This window comes from Telopea speciosissima, chromosome 1 (genome assembly GCF_018873765.1).
Source record: "Telopea speciosissima isolate NSW1024214 ecotype Mountain lineage chromosome 1, Tspe_v1, whole genome shotgun sequence".
NCBI lineage: Eukaryota > Viridiplantae > Streptophyta > Magnoliopsida > Proteales > Proteaceae > Telopea > Telopea speciosissima.
The window spans coordinates 78,707,039-78,725,098 of record NC_057916.1 but is presented as its reverse complement, the minus strand read 5'-3'; the positions used below and the strand labels follow the sequence as shown (position 1 = coordinate 78,725,098).

The following is an 18,060-nucleotide window of genomic DNA, read 5'->3' as shown; positions in this document are numbered from 1 at the left end:
CCCAAAACCAGCCCAACAAGATTGTGAATTCGACTGCTGTGAGAGGCAGCCTGGTCTGATGATGTGGCAAGTTTTTGTTGGTTCGATGGAGCAATACGTAAGGCAATCTCAGCCTAGAGTGAAGCATTAAGAAGTTAAAAGACCAAAATACTGTTCATGGTACTGTTCATGTGAATAGTGTCACAGTCCATATTTGCCTTGTGTGGGGATGATTTTTAGAAGATCTTGTTGGCCCATCAAGTGGAGAAAGATTCTGTCCATATCTTCCATAGTTTAGTTTCGATTTTCAGTTTTAACAAGTATATTAGGTAGCTTCTAATTTCAGTTTGTTTCTATTTTTGTTTCCTTGCTTGTTTAGCAGGTTGGATCTATAAAGCCTTAGTAGTTTCTATTTTCCTATCTTCTATTTTGGTTTTAAGAAGTTTCTATTTTCTACCTTCTATTTTGTAAGCTTGCCTAAGCTATTAATAGGCCCCCTATTGTAAGGAAGGATCAGATTTGGAAAATAGAATTTGTGGCCAAGCTTGCCATTAGTTATTGAAGAAATTCCATGTTTCAACAGTTGGGATAGCTGTGGGTGAGAGACCTAGGCTGAGATAGCTATTCCCCTACCCCCTTTCTTCTCCTTTCTTCCTATCCTTTATGTTCTCCATTCATATGTAATAGAAAAACAAAAATAAAAAAGAAGCAGAGAGTTTTAGTTATTTAATTTGTTCCTTATCGTGTTGATCCTGGCTGCAATTGATCTCCCGCTGGTTTCCTTGGTTCGAGGTCGACTTTTGCACTACATCCTTTGCGGGTATATATGATTCATTTTCTATGATGTTCCATGTAGCAAGGTCATGTGATGAATGTTTATCACCAACTTGGGCTTCTTTCCCTAGAAATAAGTCTAGGGTTGGGTTATAGACATGTTGGCCCTTTGGTCCCATTGGTTTTCTATGTAATATGCCACTTTTATGGGCCTATAGTTGGGGTGCATAAGTTGCATACGGGATTAGCCCTATACTTAGTTTATTTTCATATTTTTGTGTTTTAAATTGAACCGGTTGATCACTGGTCCAATTTAAGTGATTTTAAAATATTATTTTAGGGTCCACACCTCTACACGAATTTTAGAGAGGGAGTATTTTGTATTTAGACTCGGCCAAGGATTAGGGATTTCCTATTCCTAGGCTTCATAGGAATTTGGGCCTTTGGCCATTATAAATAAAGGCAAACCGTGGGTCTCCTCCTTACCTCACTGTTTATGGAATTTTTTTCTTGCAAGCCTGCAACCGTTCTTCTATTGAAGATTTGCTTTGTGTGTGATCAAATCTGGTGCCTGGTGGGATTGGTGTGTGATCCAATCGACACCTTGAGGTGTGAAGCCCAGGTGGTTCGTTGGTGGGATTGGAGTCTGATCCAATCGACACTCTGCAGTGTGAAGCCAGAGTGGTTCTCTTCAAGTTCTAGTTTCAAGTTCAAGTTCCAAGATCCAAGTTTTGTTGAAGCTATTGCCATTACAAGCTGCTGCCGATTACTCCCTGCTACTACAAGTAAGTGTGACAGCATCCCCAACCACATACTTCTACTTCTAAACCTTTAACAACCCAACCCTAATTTCCCCCTTTTGTTTTCTTCAAATTCCCATAACCTAAATTGCTCACAGACCTAACCCACCGTCAGAATCTCTTCAAATTCAAACCACAACATCCCCAGTACACCCTCTCAACTCGATCTAGACCTTTGCCCCATCCCATCCAAAACTCTAAATTCCCTTGACTCCCATTAAAACCCAAAACCCTAAATTACTGTTCAGCAACATCCAGCCATCATCAGACCTCCCTTCCTTGGCCGAGTGACCCTTTCTACCCCTAGAGAACTTGACTTGAAGCCCTTGCCCTAATTCCCCCTCTAAACCACTTCCCGCTTTTTAAAACCTCGAAACCCTAACTTGTTTCCTTTTAAGATCTCACACTTCCGCTCATCAAACCATCACTGGACAAATACTGATAGACTCTCCTACACCTGCCTAGCATAACCAACCTCTCAAACCTTAACCTATCCCTAACCCTAACCCTAACCCTAACCCTATTCCTAATTTTGACCTAAATTCATATTTTACCCCTATCAGACTGTCGGTTCATAGCAGATCCTGCAGTACTGGTTCCTGGTGGGTCTTCTACCTACCTAGGACTACATGAAGTGGTATCAGAGACATGGATGAACATGGCCAACCTAATCCATCTGCCTCCACAGACTCTATGACAAAAGTTCTTGAGATGCTGCAATAATTACAGACTGAGCAAAGGTCTATTAATGATAGGCTGCAGGTTATTGAGCAGCGACAGGTCACTTCTGATAGAGATAGCAATCTGCCCATGGAAGAGGACAAATAGCAGGCACAATCCAAAGTCCATCGACCTCACCGAAGAGGCAGGGAAGATAGGGACAGGTACAGGGATGATAGGGACAGACATAGAGAAGACAGAGATAGAGAATACAAATATAGAGAGGACATGTATAGAGATGACAAAGAAGATAGAGTTCGAAAGAGAACTCCAAAGAACTGTATAAGTTTTGAAGACCATATTAGGTCTTACTTTAATGCTAATAATGGTGCTCCTTGTCGAAGATATGGTGATGTTTAGAAGTTCAAGTTGGAATTAAAGGAATTCGATGGCAACCATGAACCCCAGGTATTTACGATTGGTTAGCTGCATTGGATGACTACTTTGATTGGTTTGATTTACCTAAAGATAGAAAAATAAACCTAGCACGTACTAAGCTAGTTGTTTATGCCCGTGAGTGGTGGAGAACTATTGAGGGTGACATGGAGTATGATGGTAATGCACCCACTACATGGGCTTAGATGAAGCATGAGTTGAGGAAGAAGTATCTGCCCCGGCATTTTAGGGCACAATTGCAAGACCAGCTGAACACCCTACGCCAAGGGAACATGTCAGTGGCTGAGTACATGCAAAAATTTGACTCTCTCTCTTCTCGTACTGGTAATAAAGAGAATGAGATTCAGTAATTGTCACGTTTCTGTTTGGACTTAAGATAGGATATCAATAAGGCCATCGGTGTTGCAAATGTTTTTAATGTTAGGGACTGCTTTGAGAAAGCTCTTAAGGCTGAAGAGTTATTGGCACCTCCAGGTAAAACGGTTTGGTACTCCTACTGTTGACAACAACAAAAATTTTCCAGCACCCAAACCTTTTACTACTGGCTCTTCTACTGCTGGACTTGCACGTCCTGCCGTTCCTTCACAAATTGACCACAAGGGTAAGGCACCTATGGTTAGTACTGACAAGGTCCGATGCTTCCACTGCCAAGACATTATAGAATATTTCTATGGAGTACATGAAACATTCCATCATCATTTGACAAGATGTCAATTCACATTCAAGCATTCCTTGCATTTCATAAATCATAGCATAACATGCATCATTAAACATTCATATACATTCATAACATTCTTTCCTAATCATTAAGTGTATAAAAATCTTTCATATCATTTGCATAAATATATCATATGTTCAAGCACCATATAGTACATCACATCAAACATTACACAACCATGATCCCTCACCTTTAACTTCTTTAATACATGTGTCAATCAACGATTGGAGCACTCTTATGGTTACCAGCACCTATACTAGGAGAGCATTGTGTCACATTTTATAGGGCTTTTAAAGTTACATTAGGTCTGAAACATGTTTCTCCTAGTATCACCATAAAAAATTCCCTGTAAAGTCATTTCAGGGTCTTTCGATCGAAGCTGCTAGTCGACCTGCACTTGCACAGTCGTGCAACCGGCATTCACAGTAGCTTGCCGGTTGACTTTTGGTCGACTAGGAGTCCGACCACTTGCATGAACCGGTTGACCGGTACCTGGGTTTCAGCCCAGGTTCTAATCTGGTTCAAGACCCCTGTCTCAATAGTCAATACATTTAATTGGGGTTTTAACCCATCTAATTACAACTTAAATTATCCAAATCATTACACAATCTAACATCTAACCATCTAATTAGAGATGTACAAAACAAAGATAAGAAGGTCATATTCAAATAAACATTACCTAAGATTCTAATGGCTCCTTCTCTTAATTTCTTTGTGATTACAGCTTCACTTTGGTGTCTCCAGCCACTCTAAACCTCTATTCAAACTTCAATTTCAACATCCTACTACCCACTTGTTAAACTTAGTCTAAATGTCTAATTATACCATCATTACTAATCCTGAAGCATTCTGCAAATTGGAACTCAAAATTTTACTTACCTCTAAGAATTAGCTTCAAACTCAACTCAATTTTCTTCTTAAGTTCTTGATAAACCCAGCAGTACCTTCTTCTAATCACAGAGATCTCTTGCATTAAGATTCAGCTACCCAAAAACACAAAGTTCCCATTTGATTTCACACACTCACAGCAGCTTTAACTTCTTCTTCCTCGTTCATTTTTATTCTTTCTTTTTTTCTAAGTCCAGAACTAATTCTTGTGAGTTCAGGCTAGGAATTGATTGTGACGTAACTTCTAATCCCACTTAATCTCACATATAGTTACCTTGGTAATTCACTAATTAGTATTAATCTAACCTATTTTATATATTAATGAGACTCTAATGAATCCATGTAAGTACCAAGTATTAATTATATCCTTAATCCCAATTAGCCCATTGTAATACTTAGTCAAACCCCAATTAAGCCTCAATTACCTAATCCTTGACACCTCATCAGCTATGCTAGATGGCTCCTTGCGCAGCCACCATCACACATTTCACATGCACATGGTGGCAGCCCCATGCTAGCCCATGTGTCTCCATAGGGTGCTACCACCCATAGCCTCCATTAACTTAATAAATCATGTCATACTCTAATATATCCTATTATACCACATTAACCTAGCTATTAACCATAGGCACACTATTCACTTAGTTTATATATTTTATATAAAAATACTAATAAACAATAATAAATAAGAGCGTACCCAATGCACGAGGCTCCGGCCACTGCGGGGTCTGGGGAGGGGGAAAGTCATAATGTACGCAGCCTTACCCCTGCTTTCACAAAGAGACTGTTTCCAGACTCGAACCTGTGACCACTTGATCACAATGGAGCAACCTTACTGTTGCACCAAGGCCAGCCCTCGATCTACTAATAAAATAAAATAATTGAAATAAATTTGTTTTTATTTTATTGCATTTAAATGTATATTTATATTCTATTTAGAATTCTAGTATTATTCTAATATTCTAACACTAATATTGGAATTACTAGAATTTATTTTTTATTTATTTTAAAATTCTATCATTATAAAGCCAACAAACTTAAAAGGAATTGCTGCAGATCTGTTTCGTTCAGCTGCCAGAGTATATAATTTCCGTAGAGAACTTTTGAGACCAGATCATTATTTGTCTATTGATGTTCAATTCATTCTTGTCTGGTGAATGATTTCTGAATAACATCCTTGCAGAACTTTCTCCCACATGAAAAGATAAAGTAAATATATGATTGCTGGCCGTTGCCGTTGCAAGTCGATTTGGCAGATGAGGTAGTTAAGGTCTTTCTGTATAGAATATTGTAAAGCATAGCTTACTCTGCTATGTTGTATTTTTGCATGCTTGTGGTAGGTGCATAGCAATGCCTGTTTATTTGTATCATATGTTTCAAATCAAGTTAAAAACATGCTGAATTTTAAGTCTTGTGAGATCTGGACGTTGATAGTTGTTTGAATGCTACATGCTGGACCAGAACCCTTATTACGCTGGACCTGTTACAGCAATCTTCTTAAATTGAGAATATTTTTTTGGATAATATAACCATATGGAGTCCCAACTCCCATGGGTACAGGAAAGATCTAAAACCTAGATTTTTATCCTGCTGGTTTTAGGTAGAAAACGATTACTTGAAAATATTTCAAGGATCTAAGGTAAGCCATTTTTTTTTTTTTTCAAAAGTAATAATCATGGTACTAAATCTCGTTTCGTTTCGGTGTTTCGGTCAGATCGAAATTTCCGAGATACCGAAATTTCGTCGTCGAAATATGGTATTTTTCTGTGGGTGTAAAATGCCAAAATGATCGAGATTTTTGAAATTTTCGAAACTAGATCGATTACCGAAATTACCGAGATTTTCGAAATATTGCATGTGACACTTTTAGTGACTTTTTCAATATCTCACGATATATCGTGAGTCCACGATATTTCGTCGATATCTCACGAGATATCGTCGAAATATGATATTTTTCCATTTCGGATTGGTATCGTATCTCAGACAGCTCGAGATATACGAAATTTGACGAAATATAGGCGAAATTTTGCGAGATTTTGAACCTTGGTAATAATGTATTCTGAAACTTGCTCTGTGATTTTCTTATTGTGAAGGTGAGAACCACTGGGAAAGGATAAATGAGTGAGCGGTAAAGTTTGGCTTTGGAAACTTCCGAGGTGGAAAAAGATAGTTTTTCTTGAAAGAAATTTCTAATTATTTATTTAAATTAAGTCCCCAACCCAAAACCCCACACCACCAAACCCCAGAAAAAAAAAAAAAAAAAAGAAAAATGGGAGTTTTACTTTACAAAATTCCAATCAGATTTGCTCATATGTTTTTGAAACAAGTTGAAGCATGGTCTTTAAAACATTAAATTGATGTTATTTAGTGCAGATTGACGCTACTAAGCATTGATTGTTATTGTAGATTCCTCCAGAAGTTATAAACCTTGGTGCTCAGCGTCGCTTGATTTCTGTTTTCCACTTCAGAAGATATACCTTTCAAAATCAGATGGTAAAATAATATTAGATTCTATATATGTTCATACCATCACTCTTATTTTAAGTGTAGAAAGTCTTTGCAGAGTGATGAAACTCATTTATGGATAAAATCAATTGTCAAAATGTTCTTATATTTGAACCTTTTGGTTTCAACAATTCTTAAGAGTACTTTGGAGAGCCATTTTTCTTGAAACTATTTATCACAAACCATCCTAACAATTTTTTGAGGTTGGGGGGTATTGCTACTTAGAGCCTCCCCCCTCTCCTTTTTGGTTGGTAGGGGATGAAAGCGTAGTTTATCATAAATGGTTGCACAACACAACTGATCTGATGGGTCTATAATATTTGAAAAATGATTTTCCTCTCGGTACATCTAATAAGTATTTGCTCTCTCTGTTCAGTGGAAGTTTGCATTTATTCCATCACCTGGCCCTAAGTTTCTTGAAGTTATTGAAGATTCTGTCATTGTATCCAATTATTTTGAGGTAGGTCCATTTTGAACTGTTATACTTTGTGTTCATCTTTCATCCTATTCCTTGTGACCTGATATGGTTTTGATCCCGTCTTCAGATGATAGAAGATGGATCTTGGAAGACACATCTTGGAGTAGATCATTCTGACAGTACTCCTGAAAGGGCTTATGATGCAGGGACAATTGCTTGTATAGGCCAAACCCAGATGGAGATGAACCGGGCCCTAAGTTTCGTCAAGTTTTCTCTCGCTCTCTATCTTCTTCTGTCTCTTGTCTCTCTCTCTCTCTCTCTCTCTCTCTCGCCTCACTTCTATCTTCTATTTTGATAATTTCTCAAAATAGGACAACAATTCCGACTTATCCCAACTAAATGAAGTCTATGGATACTTTCAAAACAATGTAGAGAAAATTTATAAGTAAAAATAAAAATGAAGAAGTAGGAGTGAATAATGGAAAGGGTGTCTGTTTATAACCAAGAAGTCTGTTTTGCCCTTCATACAATGAGGTGGTAATAAATTACAAGCACTAATGAGGAAATTTCACAACGTGGGAGCGAGAAAAGTGGGACACCTTCATCCTTCGTCGCTGCAACCCATCGCCGGGGATCTACCTCCCTTCAGATTTGACGAACCCCCATTGCCTTGACCCCCTGCTGCCCCTTCCCCCACCCCCCCCCCCACCCCACACCACCCTTAGGTTCTATCGCCTACTGCAACTCCACTCTCTTGCTGCGATCAGCCGCTGCAATACACCCAATTTTGTTGAGAGTCCATTGCGGCAGCCCCTGCTGCGATCCTGTGCCACCCACCATCTCTGCACGATCCCCCAGCCACCCACCTCTCATGTAAAATAGAAACTTTGATGGTCGATTAATTAATATACTACTAGCTTAATGTTCTTCATTTACGGTTACTAATTATCTTGTGTAAAGATTTCCCAGATATGATGATTATGGTACTTCTGCCGTTTTACCATTTTTCTCTATTCAATTTTTTTTATTTGATTTGAAAAAGAAGGGTCTGATGATATTTTTTTCTCACTAGTTAATGGTCTTATTGTTGGTCAAACAACGGTCCAGGGATCAAACCATGGTTCCCTAGGGAGACCAAGATATTTATCTTTAGGGTTTTGCACATCCTGGGTTAGCCCATGGTGGCCCACTGGTGCCCCATTTTAATTTTAGAGTTTTCCATGGTCGCCCATGGGAACCCTGGTGCATCCCTATTAGGGTTTCTCCTTCCCTATTGTATTCCATAAAATTAATTATCACAATAGGGACAGAGAAATTCGTCTCTAGTCCATTACATGGCAAGATGGATCCATCCCATACTCAAATGCGCAACGAAAATTAATCGATTCGAGTTTTCTTTCGCATCCCATAAATATTAATGATCAATGAACGAGAAGGAATTAATAAAGAACGCTAACCTGGTGAGCCTCAAGTGTTGCTCCTCCAATAGACAGTGGTTCTTCCTCCAATGAGCGCTCCAAGCAACAGATCTGAACCTCCAATAGTGCTACCAAGGTTCTACACGCCAATCCCGGATGCCCTCAAACTCCTCGGCCAGGATCTAGGGTTTCACAAACCCTAGCTCTCAAACACAGTGAGAGAAGCAAGAAGAAGAAGAGAGAGATCACAAGAGGGAGAGAGAGAAACCAAAAACGTAGGAGAGAGTGTGTCGCTCCAAAAACGTGGAGAGCTTCTCTTCTACATTTTTTTGGTCCCCTATTTATAATAATAGGGTTTAATTATATCCTAGATAGATTTAATAGAGTCCTAGTGAGTAGTCGACTCTCTCTCTCTCGATCTGGTAGTTCTGTTTAAACTCAAAGTCTTCTACACAGGTGAAGAAGCGAGAATCCAATAGGGAAAGTATTAATTAGATTCTTTATTTAATTATTAATGGATAATTACAAATAGCACCAAATCCATTAATTAAATAAAGAGCCAATTAAATTAGCAAATTCCAAATAACTCCCTATATGATAACAATTTATCATATACAACCCCCACTAATCAACACCATCATTATGGAATCTAAGGCATGTACACATGTACTGCCAAGCCCCAATCCATAATACATGTCCATATAAGAGCGTCTGTGCATCCGATCGGGTCCCGCAAAACTCGATAAAACACTTTATTTGAAATAACTATAAATAATGTATCATTTAATGTAAAATAAATTTTGCAAAACCATTTCCAAAACGATCTGGATCCGTTCGATCCGACCATGCACGAGCAGTCTCTATCTTGGTGTTCCCCAATCGGGCGAGGTGACCGTGTTGGATAACTCCTTCACTCACAAAGTGTTCAAGCATTCTCAGAACACCGACTTTGACTCGCTTGAGTCTTAGTCATTGATGAACCAAAGAATGCGATCACACTTTGCGGTGGACAGGTTCCCTCAGTGCAGGTGTCGGTGACACATGTCTATCCTTTCCTACATCTGATAGTAATACATGAGGGAATCGACAAAGTAGATTCTTCGCCAATGCACACATCAAACATGTGAGCACTCGCATTCGTACCCTGACATCACATGTCTAGGCATACCCAATGCGACGACCATATGATAAGGGTGCCCAGCCCAAACCCTAGTCGTGACTACTATTTTAAGTATAACTTACGGACACATAATGCTCAAAAAGTTTATATCGCATGTGACAATATTAAACTAAAATGTATAAATGTTCAATACAAAGGTGAACTGGGTCGAACCGGACCGAACCGGGTTTGATAGACACACACTTGTCCAACACTTATTTCAAACCCTAAAACGTATCCTTCAATTCTACTGAATTTTCAAGGTTTGAGAATCCCAGTTCCAGTAGGATTCTTCAGTATCTAAAACCTATCTTTCGATTCTAATGATTTAGGGTTGTTTGGTCTTTTTATTTTTTTAATGTATTAAGGTAAAGAGGGTCTTTTAGTAACTTTATGTTTTTTGTTAGTTAGGTGACAGTGAATTAACTCAGTTGACTGACTCAGAAGGTTTTGAAGATGACGACGTGTACATGAAAACGGGCCATAGTTGAGGGGGTGCCCCTATATTTTCCCCTAAAATAAAAATAAACAAATGTGTGGTTTGACGCAAAGAAATCCAATATCATTTAACACCCAACAAAGCCAAGATTCGGATGGATCCGGTTCCTCTCCTACGACCTACCCTCCTCCCGCCTCCGGTGAAATTACCACCCTAACCCCTACCCCTGTTTGTGTCTTGTAGGAGGGAGGGAGGGAGGTGGGGCAAGTCGTAGGAGAGGAGCCTAACAAGACTCTCCAAAATTCATTGAGGTTGCAAGTTTTTGAAAGTGGTCCCAAACTTTTAAGTTCAATTACAAAATAATATTGCACCCTTTATGGGCAAGGCTATAAAAAAAGTGGTAAAGAATACAAACCTCAAAGAACATCGAAAGCACGATAAAGATAACAGAGGAGTTTTGGAAAAGCTAAATATAGTTCAGAATCAATTTCTCTTCGTTCCTAAAATGGTTAAAAAAATTATGCATATTAGTAAAGAAACATTAATAATAATTTCTAATGAACTTTAATCTGTACATTTTTGTCAGAATTATGAGCTCAGATATTACGGTGAAATCGAATGACACCAGCATTGTCTTGGTATAATGCACTTCAATTATCTATCATTTAAAAAACAAAATAATGATAGGCATTGCAATCAGGCCACGAATGCACGTAATTCCCTTCCTCTTACTGGTAATAATGAAACTGCAGTTTCTTTTCTGCACTCCATGATATTGGCCTATGCTATGTCACAAAGGACTTGTGGTGAAGTCTCGATGACAATAGATTGAAACACTTTCATTCTCGATTTTGAACTACAAAAATAAATAAATAAATAAATAAATAGATAAAGGGTTTACTTGCTTTGTCATTAGTACTACTACTACACAAACAAAGTGAAATAATATGAATTTACCTTGTTATGATTCCTCATAATACGATTCATTTTGTACTTTTCATGCAAAACATTGTAATTACAATAATATTATTGAAGCTAATTAATAATAAACATCGGGGTGCAGTAAAAGTTACACTATCTAAATTATAGTTTGTATTTATATAAGAGAGAGAGAGAGAGAGAGAGAGAAACAATACTGATATTGCTTCATGGTACGCCAGTTATTAGGAAGAGAGAGAGAGAGAGAAACAATACTGATATTGTTTCACGGTACGCCAGTTATTAGGAAGCTATAATGCGACATCCTGCCGGTGTTGGTGTGTGGGTAAAGTAGACTCCAGTACTCCACCACTCTCTCAACTAAATTATAGTGAGAAGAATCACACAATATTACTTCGATAAGAAGTGCCCAATAGTTTCGCTTAGCTTGCGCCGGCCAAAATACTGGATTCTTATTGAACAAGTCAAATGGAGGATGTCTGCAAATCACAAAATAAAAATCATTTATAAAAATAGAAAAAATAAATAAATAAATAAGTAAATTCTATTCATCCCAAAACTTACAGATGACTTTAAAATCTTGAAACTCAAAAAATTGACAGGTATGGAATTGTTGAGCTCAACATTTCAAAAAAATCGTTCAATTTTGTCTTGACCATATTATGATCTACAGACAATAAACAAAACAAACGAACAATAAGATTGGAAAATATAAACTACAATATATAAAGGTAGAAAGACTTGCACTCTGGTTTTGTATAGCGTGTTGAGAAAAAAACAGAATAAAAAACAAAGTTAGAAATCTTTGGCTTAAAAAAAAGGCATTAAAAAAACACTAAAATACTAATATTTTACTTACCATAATTATATCTGATTTTGACTATTTTGAAATCTAGCGACGACGACTCCTCCAATACAAATGATTCAATAATTGAATCAACATCATAAGCTGGGACAAGGGCAAGTAAAGACTCGACCATTTGTCGCAACATATTTCGGGAGTCTTCTATATATAGAAACAGCAAAACGACTACCCTTCCACATTTCAGTATTCACAAAAGCAGTAGGCGATTGTAGAAATTCACTTATGTTTTTGCACTCCCCAAAAACAATAATTTGAGGAACATTAGTTTCTGTGATATCAAGTTTTACACCGTGAGGCCGTAAAATGCAGTTCAAAGGATTGTTTTTAATAAAATAATAATAGGGGTTATGATTCCAGAATCTGGGAAGGAATTCAAGAACCCTAACGGAGAAAATCTCACTAATTCGGATCAATGAGAAACTCTTAAAAAGAAGGAACTGAGAGAGACAAACTAAATTATTTTCTTCATTCTTTTCATATTCAATGAATACAAGAAAATCCATTATATAGGGGCAATACAAATCTAACTAATTAACAAATAATCCCATTCATAACATTCCACGGCCCATCAAAACAACTTTATCCTCAAGGTTGGTGGTAAGGAGGGAACCATCATACTCACCGACAAATCTCGTGGCACGGAGTCCAACCGGAAAGAATCGCTCAAATATACGCTAAAAATATTCCTTCAAACCAATGTTTCCACCAATGGTAGTTGATGCAAAAGTCCACATGGGACACCAAGTCTATGGAAAAGGCATCACTAGCTCACTTCACTAACCATTAAAGAGAGATAGTTAGACAACAGTACCTCATTTTAGTGGCTCCGAAGCACATAATTCCCTTCCCTCTTGCTGGAAATAATGAAAACTGCAGTTTCTTTTCTGCACACCATGGTATCGGCCTATGCCATGTCCCAAACGACTTGTGGTGAAGTCTCGATGACAATAGACTGAAACAATTTCATTCTCGATTTTAAACTACAAAAAAAATAAAAATAAAAATAAAAAAAACAATAAATGGTTTACTTAATTTGTGTCATTACCACTAAACAAAGTGAAATAATAAGAACTGTAGCGTCGCTGCGATAAATCCAGGAGCCGAATAACTAAACAATAGAGAAGATCGAAGACTAAAATGGAGGAGATCACTTGTTGAGCTTAGGGATGCAGATCGGGAGATGTTTCAACCCATGGACACTAAATGAAAATAATTGGATAGGCTGTCTCGAGAATGAACGGAAAGGCTGGGAAATAAAAAGTGGTTTGCCAAAGAATCTAAGGATTCACGCGAGGGAGGCGGCAACGATGAGCTTCATCGGTACCTCCGCTTCAAAAATTGCATAGAAACCACCTCTCTCTCTGCTCTCTCCACTCTTTCCTGCTCTCGTCTCTCTCCTCTCTTTCCACTTTTTCCCAAAATCGACGAAGAGCTCTTGGAGAAGGAGCTGTAAGCTCCGGTGAAGATCGTGGTCACCTCTGCAAACTCCGGCGAAGGCGAGTCAAGATGAAAGCGAATACCTCCGGTGAAGGCGCTGCACGTGCGTGAGTCAGGCGTCTGCAACCCCGGCTCTCCTTTCCATAAACCTCCCGAGAAAGCTCAAGCAATTAGGAGTGTAAGGGATAAAATCTTATAGAGATGCAAAGTCAAAATTATCATCCACATAATGAAAGTAATCTCTCTCTCTCTCTCTGTGTTTCTCAAATTCAACCCCAATCCGGCCTGAAAAACAATTTCAACATATTTTCAACTATTTCTCTTCTTTTCTTTGTTAAATTTTTTTTCTGTAATTTTTACTTCAATTCTTTCAGGAGGGTAGACGAGATTTTAGTCATTCAAATCCAATTTGTATAACTTCCTTGCTTACAGACCTGCAAGAGCAACAAATTCATCTGTAAGAAACTAAGCCCACACGACCACCACTTAGGCATGGCGCTAGAACTCAAATCTCCTCTGTTCTTTCTTCTGCTTCTCACCAATGTTGTTTAAAAAACCCAGTATATTTCCAATCAGTTTGGCTTAGTCTGCATCAACATGTGATCATAGCTGGGCTAGTTCAAGCATTGTTCAGGCCTCTCTTTGGTTTTGGCCTGACCATGTGTTCTATCACTTCACCTAAAAGATACTAACACCAAATTTTAGTTTTTCTTTTATAAACAAAAGCTTCAACACAAAACTGACAGAGATAGAGAGAGACAGAGAGCAAACAGATAGAGATAGAGAGACGGACAGAGAGAGCTAGAGAACTGACCAAAGTGCGCAGCAGTTCCTTGTCCGGAGGTTGCCCCTTTCTCGGGAGATTTATGGCAAGGAGAGTCGCCGAGAGAGAGCGGTTGCAGACGCCTGACTCACGCACGTGCAGCGCCTTCGCCGGAGGCCTTCGCTTTCACATTGACTCGCCTTCACCTGCAGAGATGTTCGCCGGAGCTTACAGTTCTTTCTCCTCTTACCTCTATTGTTTTCTCTCTTTATAAGTAAGTGGGGTTTATTTATGCCAGGGTTTAAAAACCAGTTCGGTTTGCTTGGATCGGTCTAGATCAGCCCCGGATTATTCTAGGAACTGAATCCGGAACTGAAGCGGGTCAAGCCAATCCCGGTCTAATTCCATTCCATATTGACTGAAATCAATCAACCATAGGGGATAGGGCTCTGCTTTGTTTTGGTGTGTAGTGTGAGAATTTGTACTTGTAGCAGCAGCTTTAGCTTTAGCTATGCACCTGCATGTGAACTCATCTATAAATGAGGAAGCATTCAGTTTCTTGTGAGGAGCCGTAACAAACATCTAAATCTGATTTATAAAAGCTTTTCACCTGCATGTGGACTGACTCATGTATAAATCTGATAAAAGCTTGGTGGGGACATGTCATCTACCGATTTCGATCAATAAATGAGGAGGAAGCATTCAGATTCAATCAATGTATGCCATATGAATGAATAGACCCCTCATTCTTTCAGGTCCATTTCTTTTTCTTTCATGCAAAACCTGACCACCCATTTAGGTTGACGAGTACATATGACATGAAAAGGGTAAAGGAGTTGGGATCATCAGTTTTCATCACATGATAGAGTTGACACTGACACTAGGAAAGGAAAGGAAAGGAAAGGACAGGAAAGTGGGTCACCATAAAATCACAAAGGGTGAGCGGTAGCAGCGATCAACAATGATGGCAGTGCTCCATCAATATCAGTCATTGATTTTCGGACATAAAATCTGATCCGTTCAATTTTTTAAAGCACAAATTAAACTACACGTGTACTTATGAAAATCGAACGATCAATTTTAACATTTTCAAATATTGTTTGTGAAACTCGGTTGATCCCAGCAAACCAGTCGGACCGGCCAGTCAAACCGAAACCACCTAACCTCGCAGACTTCGTCGGTTGATACGTGGGTATGGAAGCTCGTCTTCTTCCTCTCATGCTTCTGAATCCAAAGAAACCCCATCCAACCTCATAGACTTTTCATTGGCATCCATGGACTCTCTTTGCACGAACCCCTTTTGTTTTCTCCATTATTTAGCTCTGTTGCCTCCTCTCACTTCTCCTCATTCCCAATTCAAGTTTGAGTTCTCTTTTATCTTCTCTTCTTCGATTTCATTCAAGAATTTGAAGATTCAGGAATGGTAGGACGAAAGGCAGTTGATTTTGAAGATTTCTTACCGACTATGGCTGAGAAATTGGATGGGGAAGGATTGATTTGAGAGCTTTGTAATGGGTTTCATTTATTGAAGGGCCCTAACAAGGAAGTCATCATGTTTGAAAGCTTGAAAGGAACACTGATTTACTAGGGTTGAAGGGTTTGAAAGATGATGAATTGTTGTCTATGTTGAGAGAAGGTGATTTGGATAGTGATGATGCTCTTAATCAGATGGAATTTTGTATTTTAATGTTTAGATTGACCCATGAATTGATGGAGGAGTCAGAGAGTTTGTTGGAAGAAGCTCTGATACAGGAATTGAGAAATCCGTAATTGGGTTCTTCTTTTCCCCTTTTAGTGGCAATGAAAATAATGGAATCATCCTTTTACAACTTCTGATACCAATTTGAAGCAATGTCTTTGCGGTTTCATTCAATCGATCTATCCACTTCTTTGTTCATTTCAGATGTTATTCTGCTGGTGCTGGTTTTAAAAATAGTGTTTCTTGAATTAGAGAAGTTGATGAATGTTCTTGAACAATTACGCTTTACAGACAACGGCCTTTGGAGAGGAAGGCTTCAAAATCCCCTTTTTTCTGCTACTCAAATGGAACCAGATGCGTGAGAGGAATAAAACTTTCAATTTCTGCTACTCAAATCAAAACCAGATGCGTGAGAAGAAGAAGACTCGAAATTTCTGCTATGGACAAACCAGAACCAGATGCGTGAGAGGACAAAGAGGGGTTTCCATGAGCGTGAGAGGAAGAAGACGAGCTGGTTTCTTGAACGATTTTCCCTTCTGTTCAAAACAAAACCCTAGTGGATTTGATCGGTTTCAGTTTACCACCGGTCTAATTTGGTTTGCTGGGATCAATCGAATTTCACAAACAACATTTGTGCTTTAAAAAATTGAACGGTTCAGATTTTATGTCAAAAAATCAATGACTGAGATTGATGGAACACTGCCATCATTATTTTAAGACCTTTTTGCCAAGTACAAATAAATGAACAAGAAAAATCCATTTGTTTCATTCATTATTCTTAGGCTGATTCCTAGGCCGTACGTAGTCTGAGTCTGAGATGATTCAATCAAAAATGGGCAAGACTAGTTCTGCTTCTGTTCTGCCACCATAAGAGTTAAAGGCATGTGTGATCTGTTCCCTTTTCTTAACTCACATCACGTGGAGACGGACAATCTTGCAGATGAACCAACCATTATTTTAGCCCAGTTGACTGGGTTGGGGGGAGTTGGAGTTTTTCTCCTCTCAGGTTCCTGCGTTCGTAGGTTCCTCTCGAGAGGGCGGAAATGATGATCTCACTCCACCTGGGCAGTATGTTCGGATAGGGGATGAGATCGTCATTCTCAACTTCTTATGAGGGGATCGTACGAATCTGATCGGGCAAGAACCTGAGAGGAGTTAGATTCAACAAGAAAAGTGGGTAGACCTTTTAACCCTCTTGAATCACTAAGAAACCTCTCTGGAAAAGTTGGTGTTTTGCTCACGCATGACCTTCTGTTTGCTCCTAAAAAGGTTAAAGATCTAAAGCTAATAGAAATTTTAATTTAATTTAATTTTTTTTTTGTTTTTGTAAAGGATTTAGTTTTTCTTTGTAACATCACCAGCTGTAGTTGGACTTTAAGAAGAGCGAATGTCATTTTTAATTCTTGTGTGTGTGTGTGTGTGTGTGCACATGTGTATGTGTGTGTGAAAAAGTATTTTGTCCGTGAGTGTGACCTACGCCAAATTACCACGAGTCTATCTCTCTCCTTCCCATATGAAAAGACCCCCTAGTTTTGAGGAGGAGCTATACGTTTTCTTGAGATTAGTAATGACAAATCAGCCTGTTGAAAAGAAAAAGGTTTTTACATTGTTAGGAATTTAATATCAATATTCGTGAATATTTCTATACATGACTAATCAATTGGTTGTCAACTTTAAAAAGTTTAGTAGAAGGATTGTTGTAACAAGGAATGAGGAATGAGGATGGTGGGATGATCGAATTGAATCACAATATCTGCTTCTCATAACAAGGCATAAGTTTTTGAGTGTTTTGGTTGATAACAAAGCTAAAACCCAAATACTTGAGCAGTTTGGGGCCTTCATTTTCTCTTACTGTAATTAACTAAGATAGAGATGTAAATGGATCGAATTCAAATCAAATATAACATTTTCATATTCGATTAACTTTCCATCGGATGTGGATAGTTTTCAAAAACTGATTTTTTGAATATGAATCATTCTAAATGGACATAAAAATTAATTGAATAAGAATTTTCAACTATCTATTTACTTCCTAGTAGAGACTGGTAAGTGCAGTTATGAACCTAAGAGAGCAGCATTGTAGTCTCACTATCTATGTTAAGGTGGAGAATTAGAAAGGACGGAATTTTGTGAAAACGAGAAG

General features: G+C 38.4%; 1 protein-coding gene across 1 annotated transcript in view; it reads left to right on the top strand.

The window, feature by feature from the left end:
• The window catches only part of LOC122657824 (serine/arginine-rich splicing factor RS41-like), a 33,912-nt gene extending 16,839 nt beyond the window's left edge, over positions 1 to 17,073 (top strand). The window contains exons 7-8 of the mRNA XM_043852626.1: positions 9,642 to 9,646; positions 17,060 to 17,073. Of these exons, the coding sequence (XP_043708561.1) occupies positions 9,642 to 9,646; positions 17,060 to 17,061 (7 nt within the window). The 3' untranslated portion in view covers positions 17,062 to 17,073. The remainder of the gene's footprint in view (positions 1 to 9,641; positions 9,647 to 17,059) is intronic.
• Positions 17,074 to 18,060: the final 987 nt, after the last annotated feature.